This window comes from Thunnus thynnus, chromosome 10 (assembly GCF_963924715.1).
Source record: "Thunnus thynnus chromosome 10, fThuThy2.1, whole genome shotgun sequence".
NCBI classification, from domain to species: domain Eukaryota; kingdom Metazoa; phylum Chordata; class Actinopteri; order Scombriformes; family Scombridae; genus Thunnus; species Thunnus thynnus.
In genome coordinates this window covers 16,122,007-16,134,405 of record NC_089526.1, presented here as the reverse complement: position 1 = coordinate 16,134,405, position 12,399 = coordinate 16,122,007, and the positions used below count along the sequence as shown (strand labels likewise).

General features: G+C 41.9%; 1 protein-coding gene across 1 annotated transcript; it reads left to right on the top strand.

Moving 5' to 3' along the window:
* The first annotated feature begins 653 nt into the window (after positions 1-653).
* On the top strand, positions 654-8,963 carry she (Src homology 2 domain containing E). The gene is made up of 6 exons (XM_067601472.1): positions 654-1,578; positions 2,071-2,197; positions 4,391-4,645; positions 4,887-5,253; positions 6,771-6,890; positions 7,741-8,963. Exons 1-6 carry the CDS (start codon positions 1,138-1,140, stop codon positions 7,931-7,933), a joined length of 1,503 nt encoding a protein of 500 aa, XP_067457573.1. The 5' UTR covers positions 654-1,137; the 3' UTR covers positions 7,934-8,963.
* The last annotated feature ends 3,436 nt before the right edge of the window (positions 8,964-12,399 follow it).

The following is a 12,399-nucleotide window of genomic DNA, read 5'->3' as shown; positions in this document are numbered from 1 at the left end:
AGAAAGGGATTTTTAATTTCCATGAAGGATGAATAAGTTGAATAAAAAGAAAAACTAATTTAAAAAAAGGCATTTTACCAATCTACCATAGCTCATTTAAAAAGTACCCAGTCACATATAAATAAAACGAGCTTTTAGCTATTTCTGGTGCAAAAAATGTACATTGCCCCTGTTAAATAAACAATAAAAATAAATAAATAAAAGTCAGTAAGATGTATTTTAGAGGGGTCCACTGTATGAATTCAGAGCTCACATTAGATTAAGATTTATTACAATATATAGATTGTTACATTGTAAATTACAATAAAACGTGCTCAAACAAATTAGACCATGGGTAACTCCTATTGACTCCTAGTTCTCTGCAGATGTCCTCCAATGAGGAGCTTACCCCAGATGTGATTTTAATTGTAGTACAATGCACTGCAAAATAGTGACATTTCAAAAGGACATGTCAAAACTTTCAAACTGCGTAATAACTCGTAACTTTCTCATGTTGGATCATTATTTTGTTTAATGTCAGGCGTTTACTGACGTTGGACCACTAATGATAAAGCCTGGAAGTTTCAGATGATCCAGTTCAGAAACCCGCCCAGTCCCCACAGCCACTCCCCAAACTTCAGCGACATCCCACATTCTGCGCACACAACTTTCTTCTCAGTCTCATCACTTCGCTTGGTCGACAAACTGGACGCATCATCTCACACTCCGGGAATGGGATCTTTACTGGGTTCAAAGAAAAACTTCCAATTTTTTCGAGTTTACGCTTTGCAGAGGCTACTTTTCAAACTGCAGGGATAGTTGTTACTGCAGGTGCAGGGTGACAGCAACAAAGGGCCACCGGCCAATGACTTCCAAGACGCATCAGAAGTTGTCAGGGAGATTCAGACGCTAGAAATCAGTTTAACACCATAAAGTGGGCTTATCTGAGTTAGACGCTGAAGAGAATCTTGTAATTTCAGACCACAATCACTTCAACTGAGGCGTGCGTAAAATATTTGTGCGTAAAGTTGGTGCTGTTGCGCACGGTTGAAATTTAAAATAGCTGAATCCTCGAAGGGCAGCTAATGCAAGAGCGTGTGAAAGACAAGAGATTTGTTAAGTTTTAAATCTGTGAGAAGAGTTAATACTTCGACAATCATGGCAAAGTGGTTCAGAGATTTCCCTATCAACCTGAAGAACGGAAATGAACGGGTCCGCTCGGCCTCCGAATCTGGTCCCCAAACACGACCAAAACCTTCATTTTCTCGAGAAAGTCTGAAAGGAAATCAACGTAAAGATGGTGGAGTGGGGGGTCTATTGGCAGGGAGAAATAGGAAAAATTCGGCTACAGAGTTGGGCCGTAACAACACAGGCTCTGGTGGGACAGTCTGGGATAGTCTCACACCTGGAAAAGGTCGCAAGAACTCCAAGGTCGAGACATCAGACGAGAACCGTCCGGTCAGGACCTCTAGTCTGGCGCAAGCGTACATCAGCAGGATGATCAAAGTGGACAAGCAAGACAAGACCCCCAAACTCAACGGGATAAGTGAACAGAAGATGGCCGAGAGCGAGAAGGGAAAGTCTGACATTAAAACAACGGTGAGTAACTCCTGGGGATGGAAACAAAGCTAATGCAAACCCCATGCACCAACCTTTGATCTTAATATTTCATCTGCTATTTATTTAGAATCAAACCAAACCAGACAGAGGTGGTCATAGCTGCATGCTGATTAAAAGTCACTATAAAGTGCAAAACAGAAATTTCATTGTGGGCTTGAGGTCATTGCTTTCCTTTGTGTTTTCCCTTCCCATCTCAGTTCATAACCCTGTATTCAGTTTCCATCGCTCTCAAAAGAACACAATGCAGTTTCACTACATTGTGTCAGATCAAACGAACAAACACAATGCGCTGACCTCTTTGCACAAGTATTTCCGCTTGTTCCTTCATTACTTGTCACTCAGACATGGACACCACACAGAGACACATACTGATCCCTCCCCTCCTGCCCTGTTGTCTCCACATAAAAGTAACATCTGAATAGGTAGCAGCCCAGCATTGTGCTTTCTGACTTGTCTATTTCCTTCTCACAGCTGATTATCCTGGAGGACTATGCAGATCCTTTCGATGCAGAGAAAACCAAGGAGCAAAGAGAGGCCGAGAGAGCAGGAATGAATGATGGCTACATGGAGCCCTATGACGCCCAGGTCATCATCACGGGTGAGGTCAGAAAGCAGGGTTCAGGGTCAGTCCCCCTGCTCAACTCTTACAGTTTCTGGTTATTATAAAAGAGCCAATTTGGCTTCCTGGTTTCAAACCAGTCTGTCTTTGATTCAGCGCTGCTCTGTTTTCTTAGAGATTGCCCTTAAAAAGACAATAAGTCATATTCATGTGCTGTACGAAAAATCTGAAGTAAAGGCAGAAATGCTGACTGTAGAATGTAGGAAAAAATGCAAATACATGACAGAGATGCACAGCCCAAATAGCTTCCCTGCCTGTTACAACATCACATTGTCAAGACCTTCTTGAGATATAGCAGATCTGAATATATCAAACCATCATTTGATTAAGATAAGTGGTGTCTGGACTGCAGTTTGACTGCTGACAACATTTATTTATCTCTTAAAGCACTTTCAGCTTGTACAAGCTTGTGAAGTTTATAATTCTGTCCATAATATTATGCAAGCCAAGGAGCACTTTTTACACACTTAAGCTCAGTTTGTTTGCACCCACACTATCTCACATTCTTCCTAAAGGGACATTTTAAAGGGACTCAGAGCCAAAGTAGACCCTCAGTCTGCACGCTGACTTCCCTCCCCGCTGGCGGTTGCTATAGGAACAGTGTTGTGCAGGGACAATGGGTGCAGCTTCCTCTTCCAACTTCCTGTCTCCTGCCTCTGTTTCCTTTGCCCCATTCTCTTGATAGGAAGTTGGCCCCAGTGCCCCCCCTCTACACATAGACAAGTGCGCACACACATACACACACAAACACACACATAATACTTTATGGTTGCTTATGTGTGAAAAGAATCGAAAGACCCCCCTCACCCCACCGCAAAACCTACAGGTCCCCTCCACCACCCCCCGGTCTCGCCCAATCACTTCCCAGCAGTCAGGAAGTGGCCTAGCCAGTCAGCCAATCAGCAGCTGTGTTGACCTTTTCTTCCTGTAACTCCATTGTTTGGTCACACAATAGTGCAGACACACAGGCTACCTGTCGGACAGCAAAGAAACACAACAAGTCAAATTCCCCCGAAATATGTAACCACTTGTCATAACAAATACTTTTTGCCAAAGATTATGTGACGTGTTAGATGGTACACAACCATGCAAATGAATTTTGGGTACCTTGCTAGACGTGCATACCTGATAATAATTTATCAGAATGATTTTGTTTTTATTATTAATATTAATTATGTATCATAATTTAATTATTTTACACATAAATAATATCAAGGTTCATCAAAGGTCACACCAGAATGGGAGAGCACACTTACATTATTGATAGGATACCAAGTCAACACATTCAGACCATTTTATAGAACCGAATATTATACAGTATGTACAGGCAAAGCTGTTACCTTGCCATAAACTGTTTGAATTTGTTTGAGGTAGATTAATGGATACTAACTATAGCTGAAAGGGTAACTCCTGCAATTTTTACCTAGATAACAGATCCATAACTAGTCATTGATACAACATCAGTGACTGGCAGTGGTGAAAGAAGTATTCAGAACATTAACATCATTTTTGCCTTTATTTGACAGTCAAAAGTGCAGACAGACTGGTCCATGGCTGCAATCAGACCTTAGATGGTGTGGTTATGCGGCGTGCATCTTAACCAGTAGGCTACCAGGGCACACCTCAAAACCTTTACTTAAGTTAAAGTAGTGGTAGTAAAAATGCTTAATTACAAACAAAAGTCCTGCATTCTAATTTTTACATAAGCAAAAGAGAAGTATCATAAGAAAAATGTACTTAAAGTTTCAAAAGTTTAAGTTAATTCATATCTTAATAACATAATCATACAATTTTTATACAGACTGTAATATTATTAATGCATTAACATGTAAATAGTATTTTCATGTTGATAATTTTAAGTACTTTATATAGTTACTGTTTATAACCATGCATTTTATTCTATAGATTGATCATATGTTTTGTATGTAAAAGATTCATCTGCAAAATAACTAGTAAGTATAGCTGTCAAATAGATGTAGTGGAGTAAAAAAAACAATATTTCCCTCTGTAATGTAGTGGAGTTTAAGTGTAAAATAGCAGCAACTTATGTACAGTACTTAAGTAAATGTACTCAGTTAGATCCCACTACTACTAACTGCTTTATCAAATGAGATACAAGTGAAAATCATCTACACATTAAAAGTAACTAATCACATGATTGTTCTGCTGTAGAGGTTCGCAGACGGGGCTCCAAAGACCTCCTGAAAGTGTGTGTTCTCCTGGACCGAGGCCAGAGAAAGGGGAAAGGAGAGGAGAGCAAGCCCACGCCTCCAAATATCTACGACACACCATATGAGGGCGGACTGGAGGGCGACAGTGAGGGGGTGTGGATCCCTGTCACACGGCCAGAGTCTGACGTCCGTCCCGCTGGAGAGTACGAACTGCCCTGGGAGTGGAGAAAGGAGGACATTGTTAGAGCGCTGTCAGGTAGAGAAAGGGAGAATGGGATGATGGGAAGGGTGGGGGTGGGGTGGTTAGGGTGTGGAGGAAGGATGCTATGAGTTTTATTTGTACAGTAATGCCACAACAGTTTTATGTTTGCTTTAGAGAGGAAACAAAACAATCCCGCTGAATCAATTTCCAGAGATGTGTTTACTTTGGTAGCTCTGGCACGCTTTGATAGAATTTTATCATGACCGGTCGATATTGTCTCTCCTGTTTCCTTCAGCTCGATTTGAGGCAGTGGATTGTTCTCCCAGTAAAGAGAATGGTTCAATCTCAGGCCGCCAGCAGCAGCAGCAGCAGCAGCAGCAGCAGCAGCAGCAACATACCCTGAGACAGAAGAGCTGGAACCACAAAACACTTGTCTCCTCTTCCCCGTCCTCCTCCTCTTCTCCCTCCTTTCCCTCCTCTCCTATTCTCAAACTCTCCCCTCTCACACCCCCTTCTCCTTCCTTCCCCACCCTCAAACTCTCACCACTCTCACCCTCCTCCAGCCCAAACAAACTTTCACCTCCCTCCCCTACCTCCCCTGGAGCCCCACTGGATGGGGAGGCAGCCAAAGTGGAGCCCAGTCTGCCGCTGGAGAAGCAGAGGTAAGAAGAGAGAATACATATCCGGACACTGGAATTATACCTCCTTTTTATAGGCAAAGAGGCAACATGACAGAGGGGAAAGTATGCCCGAATTGATTATTATGCTCAACAGACACTTTCTAAAAATATATATATAAACACTTACAATTAGAGACTCAAAAGGTAAATATTAGCAAAAAAATTGAAAATATTTGAATCTATATTACATCATTGTATAAGAATTAGTAGAACCTGCTGACTAAGAAATAATATGACGATGCATTTTTAAATTATACATATACATACCTTGGTATAAACAACAATTAATTTGCTAAATTTAAACATACATACAGTACGTAGCTCTGTATATAGCAAATAAGTCCTGGGTTCAAATATATCAGACTTTTGATAGACTTGTGATGGCCTCCTGCCTATCCTGCCTCCGGCATGTTGTGATGTACAACAATGTCCCCTGCAACCCTGAACAAGATTAGTGAGTAGAGCTAATTAAACAAATGAGGGCTGAAACATTGTATTGTTATTACTTAACAAAATGAACACCACATTTATCATAAACTCTACAGAGTAAATTGGAAGTCCTTTCCCCCCGGCCTGTAAAAACACAGAAAGATTTAGTTATGTTTGCACTGGAAAAACTGCACTCTTCAGTGTTGGCTGCCAATTAATTTTCCCTTAATGAAAGTTGTAAAGCAATCAAGCAGATTTACATCAATATTTGATCTGATGGCTCACAAGGTCAAATACAGTCCACACGCTGCCAGTGTTCTTGGCCAAAATGTCATATATGATATATTAAACATGGCACTGTAGGAAATTTTAAGTGAAATTGGACATATATTACTGAGAGTGTAAGCCAGCAGCAGCCCCTGAAGCACACTCTCAGAATGAGGTGCTGGATGCAGAGTTCACCCTTGAGGTGAGGTTTGATTGAATAGACAGGAGGGACTCATTTCAACTGTAAACCTTCCTTTTCCCTTATATCACTAAGCATGGCCTTTCTGTTCAAATGGAACATGTGAGGAACATGCTCAGAGCATGTTAGCATTTGTTCCTCTCATGTTGTAGTTGAATGTCAGTGTGTTTTGCCTCTTAGCATTAAGGCCACATACAGCCTGTTTATAAATGGCTCTAGCCTGTAGCCACTGTCAGCACCACCTTGTGTCCTAATAGGCCTCCCTCGACCCTCTGCACGGCCACATGCATTTTGTTTATGCATTTATTTATCTATCTGGCCTCTCAAGTTCACCTTTGACACTGTAAACGCGTTCAGTCCACAACATAAATCTGTCTGTCTGATTTACGGTGACTGTAAATCTTTGTCAGCCTGTTTCCTTCTTCCCGTCAGTCTGTCTGTTCTCTCTGTCTCTCTCTCTCTCTCACCATCATCACCTATCATTAAGTTGACATCTGACTTATCTCCATATGTCACCGTGCTATATGTCAGTGATCTTCTGTCTCTTTCTGCATCCCGCCCCCCCCCCCCCTCCCCTTCTCCCTCCCTCCCTCGCCTCTCCAAGCTGGTACCATGGCAGTGTGAGTCGGCAGCAGGCTGAGGCTCAGCTGCAGCGCTGCAGGGAAGCCAGCTTCCTGGTGAGAGACAGCGAATCAGGAACCAGCAAGTACTCCATCGCTCTGAAGTGAGTGTACAGATGTGTGTTTCGCCTTTGTGTGTGTGTGTGTGTGTGTGTTTGTTGAGCACAGTACATGCACGCTTTATAATGCAACGTGTACATATTTATTTATGGTGCTATTTTTATCCCCCTTTGTTTCGCCGCATCATGATCTCAGTTTTATTTCGGTTACAATAGTGTCATTGAGAATCTAAAATATAGCTCCCTGATTTTTATTTTTCCTTTTATTATTCCACATGTCTTCCTGGCAGTTAAAAATAAGCATGATCATGGCACTTATCCTGTTAGGTAGTGTATTTAAAAGACAAGATATGAATGCATCAATTTTCAAAAACATCATATAACATATTTAGGTGTTGGTGCTTTGCCTTCAACCCTGTTTGACTATATTTATGATATCACTAAGGAGCTAGAGTATCTGGCATTATCGTGGCAATCTGTAAGGCGTTCATGCATGAGATGTGTGTCATTTGTGGAGTAGACACTACTGATAAGTGTGCCAGGAACAGGTTCTTTAGGAGAATTGTGTGTGTGTGTGTGTGTGTGTGTGTGTGCGCGTGTGTGTGCATACGCCTGAGTGCACATTGGTTGTACGCTGCTCATTCATTTGAGAGTCCACATCATTAACTCCATTTACACATCCACTGAACTTGTGAAAACGCACAGCCTCATTTAGGGAAAGACAGATAAAAGAGCAAATTCTTTAATTACAAAATCTATATAATGCTTCCGTTTTTCATCATCTTATAATTCTTAGCTGTAACTGGGGTTATGTAACTTCTACTTGCTAGCCTGTTGCTTCTGATGGTATTTTAGCTGACAATATTTTGTGTCTCTCTCTCTGTTTCCTGTGTAGGACCAGCCAGAGTTGTGTGCACATCATTGTGGCCCAGACCAAGAGCAGTAAGGGCTTGGGCTACACACTGGATCAGAGTAGCTGTGTCTTCTCCAGTATCCCTGAGCTGGTCCACCACTACCACACGCACAGACTGCCTTTCACTGGAGCAGAGCACATGACCCTGCAGCATCCTGTGCCCAGGTCACACTGACATGCATAGAGGACAAACACAACACATTGGGACACAAATGCACACGGGCAGAGACATGTATGACACATATATGCACAAATGCGCACAGATACACACACATAAACTTGCTAATACATGTGCATACACACATACTCAAAGACGTGCTGCTTTGGATTCACCTGTGTACTACTTTAATAAGTTTATATGTTAACTTTGGGCATGTTTGCACCGTCTACATGCGCTACCTAGTGGTCAAATCAGATACTACAATAACCACGATGACAGTGCTGCCTGTTTTCAATCTAAAATCAACAAAACATACACCAGCAGGCACACACAAGCTATATTGAATGTATTTATAGATACAGGAAAACCATTCCTTCTTCCACTGCCGAGTGTATTTGCCCATTGTTTTGTCCATTGACTCTATAGACCATCAATACCATGCAAATCAAATTGATCTCCACAATACCTGAAACAATGCACTGCACTTACTATAACCAATTTTAAATTTCAAAGTAGGTGCAGAGACTTATAATCTCATGTCTTTACACAGAGGTGCTGAAATAGTCGATGACCATGCCTGTCAGTTAGGCTTTGGTCTGTAAGATCAATACACCTGATTGGAGTATATTCATTCATTCATCTGACATGTCAATCAGCCTATCGATCTATCCTGAAAATCAGGCTCATTTGCCAACCGCTCTGTCTGTCGAGAGAAGGAGCTTTATTGATTAGATGATTAGAATTAGTGTAGTGGGAGGGGTCTTATAACATTACAGTACCCAGTCAGCAAAAATGTTTAAGTGTGCAAATAAATATGTGAATATCATGTCAATTCATGTGTCCTCGCTGTAATCTAAATATGAGGTTATGAAAAAGCTATCTTACTTATTGTGAATGAACCGACCTGCTTTACCCTAAATATATGATGTATGTATGAAATGATTGTTGGATATTGCCAAGATTTTTCTTCAACCACACCATGATGTGGGCTGTATATTGTTGTTGTAAGACATTTATTCAGTAAATAAAGGAAATTTGATTTTAACTGAAGATAAACCATTTTAATTAATGGACAAGCTGGTAGCAACATTCAAAGCAAGGTTTCAGGGGAAACAGAGATGAGAATCTAACCAGAATGAATCTGTGTGCTTTTCTCATGTAGCTGTAAAACCATTGACCTGAGTGTGAAATTAATCACAGTTACACACACACACACACACACACACACACACACACACACGCAACCTCACACATGCTCACACATTCAAACGTGAGCACACATATGAGCGCACGTACAAAACGCAAACATAAATAGTGTTCAAACGAATAGCATTTACTCACACAACCTTTTTTTTCCCCCCAAACAGTGGCGTATTTAAAACCTCGCCAACACACACATAAGCTTTATCCCCACAATGGTGCATGGAAGCACATGTTTGTGGCAAGATATGCCTTACCAGTAAACACCTGTGTATTGGTTTGCATCACTTAGAGTGTAAGTGTGAGTGTGTGTGAGAAAGTGTGAATGTTCCCATGTGTGCGCCCATGTGTGCACGCAGTCCTGTTGCGTGTGTTTGTGTGTGTGTGTGTGTGTGTGAGAGAGAGAGATAGAGAGAGAATTTTTCTGTTCAGGGATTACCAGGTTGCCATGGTGATTAGTTAGAGTGAGGTTGGGCCATCTCTACAGGGATTGAGGAGAGAGAGGAGAGAGAAAGAAGAGAAAAGAGGGAGGAGAGACAGACTGCGATATAAAATGAGCTATGAATAACCGTGGCCATAGTAGCAATGTAACTCCCCCACAGAATAGCCTGCTTGGTTTGTGAATGGAGAGTGGCAACATGTAATGTCAGAGCAGAGAAGTGCCAGAAATTAGTAAGTGTTAAGTAGTTCAACTCTATTGTCAGCGCACAAATCAGGTTTTTGTAGGGCTCTTTTGATTGCATGACCCCTCGTCAGGGGGTCAAATCGCAGAGTCGACTCCAGAACAAATATATCTGTTGCTCAAAGACACTTCAATGAGGCAGATTCGCACTTTTGCATGCATTTGCACCCAGGTTTCCAGGTTTTAAGGGGGAGCCATCTCTAATCTTGGCCATCCTGCTACCCAGAGTGTCACAAATGGCATTACACAACAACAGACACTGCTAACCGTCACCCCTCCTTCCATCCGTGTGATCTGTTGTGGTTAGTTCTCTATGTTCTCTTAATTAAATCACAAAGTAGGTCAAAACAAACAGGAAGCCTGGGGTGTCGGACGCATGATTCTTCCAGTGCTTGTCAGTCTGTTTTTGGGAATGTTGAATTTGGTCTCCATCCAATCTCATATGCTTGAAATTTTCTTGGCTTCTAACGTTATTCATATGCATAATTTCTATCATTCTGCATCATGGACATCTTGTAACTATTTTGTGATGAATTAAGTTAGTGAAGTAGCAACACTAAAATCTAAAAATACTCTGTTACATATAAAAGTCCTGCATTCAAAACTACACACAAATATGAAATGTACTAAAATTATTAAAATTACCCATTATGTAGTATAATGTCAATGTTGTATTATTTTCACTATTATGGCTGATGCATAAATATGTAATCAACATTTAATTGTTGTAAATTGGAGCTAATATGCTTTTTGTACTGTACAGCACATTATATTTTATAAGATGATCTTCTAATCTATGTAGTGGAGTGAAAAATATAATATTTACCTCTAAAATGTAATGAATGTAACCAAGTAAATGAACTTGGTTATGTTCCACCACTGCGAATAATCCTTCCTTTTAGTTTGGTGAGTCCTACACTATTAATCAGTCTGTGATTCATAAATCAGGTTTGGACAATGTTAATCAAAGTGTTGCCCAGATATGACAGAACCACAGGAAGTCATTTAAGCCACCAGAAGACAGAATGACAGTCAGAAAGGAAGGGACAGAGGAAAGAAGAGAGAGAGAGAGGGACCGTGAGGGGGTGTTAGGGGAAGACAAGCACTCGTGGGGGTCCCAGCTTTTAAATAATTCAGAGAGAGACTCACAGCACTCAGTGCAGAGGAGGAGCACTGTCAGGTCAGCTCATTCACTGCAGAGGAGAGGTAGAGAGGGAGAAAGGAAAGGACTGTACGGAGAGAGGGAGAGAGGAAGAGTGTATAAAGATAGCATGAGAGAGGAAGACATTACTGTGAAAGAGTTTGCCTGTGTCTGTGCATGCATATGTACATTTGTGTGTGTGTGTGTGTGTGTGTGTATGCATTGTGTGCATTTATGCGTGACTGTATGCGTGTGTGTGCCAGCTGCGCATGTGTACTCTTCTTTGTGTGTGTGTGTGTGTGTGTGTGTGTGTGTGTGTGCGTGTGTGTGTCGGTGATGAAAATAGACAAAATGAAGGAGAAACAGGTCGTTTCCTCCTGGAGCTTTCTGGTTTCTCTTAGTCACCACGGCAACCGCCTCCTCCCTCCACCCTGCGCCCCTGTTTACTTTGTTTACTCCCCCCCATCCATCCATCCCTCTCTCGCTGCCTCCCACACTCTTCTGACTCCTCTCCCCTCCCTCCCTACTGGTTTTTTGTGTCCTGTACCTCTCTTTATTTGCTGCATTCCCTCCTCCCCTCATCATTTAAATCAATTGTCATAGTTCTCTTAATTTCAGGTACCCGAATCTCAGCACCAACTGCCCAGTAAGCAGAGTGGAGCAGCAAGCTTCTAGATGTTCATACTAACTTGTGTCTATCTGACTACACTCCTTCCCCTGCACCTGCCCCATTCTTTCCTCCCGCTCCATCTTTCTGTTTGGCTCCTGCACACTTGGTTTTGTAGATTTGGATTACAGGTCACTTTCGGGGAAAATTTGAAGTAGAAATAAGAAAAAAAAAGACAAGACATACCCCCCCTCCGGCTTTTAGAGGGTAAAGATTATTCACAGAATAATGACTAGCCTACATTAGGCTCAGGCAGTCCTGGAAAGAAAAGGTGGTGTGAGGTTATTTTAATGGGCTCAGATGGGAGGCGAGATATACACATAAACCAGGGCAGGAAGAGACACACCTCAACACATTGCTATTTACAACCTTTGATTGTGTTACAGAGTAATCCATTTTGCATGTAGGCAAAAGAATTTATCACATTGCTTATATTTTCTGAGGGCTGCCTGATAAAAAAAAACTGTACTATGGTAAATTTGAGAGGATATGAAATACCACTGCTGCCACAACTATTTGGCCTGAAGCTAATATTAAAGATAAAGCAGATAGAGATGAAAGACGCCATCAAGTTTGACAAGGTCATTATAAAGTCATTATAGAGCACAACAAACACTCTGAACGTACCCAAGACCACTGAATATTATATGGTGATACGTGAGTTTGTGTGGGGAAGACATTGGCATCGCTGGCTGGGCTGTGGAGCCTCTGAGGTATGCCACATCCCCCCTCCATCCCCCCCCCCCCCCGCCCCTCCGCGCACCCATCCTCCCGCTCCACCCCCGCCTCTC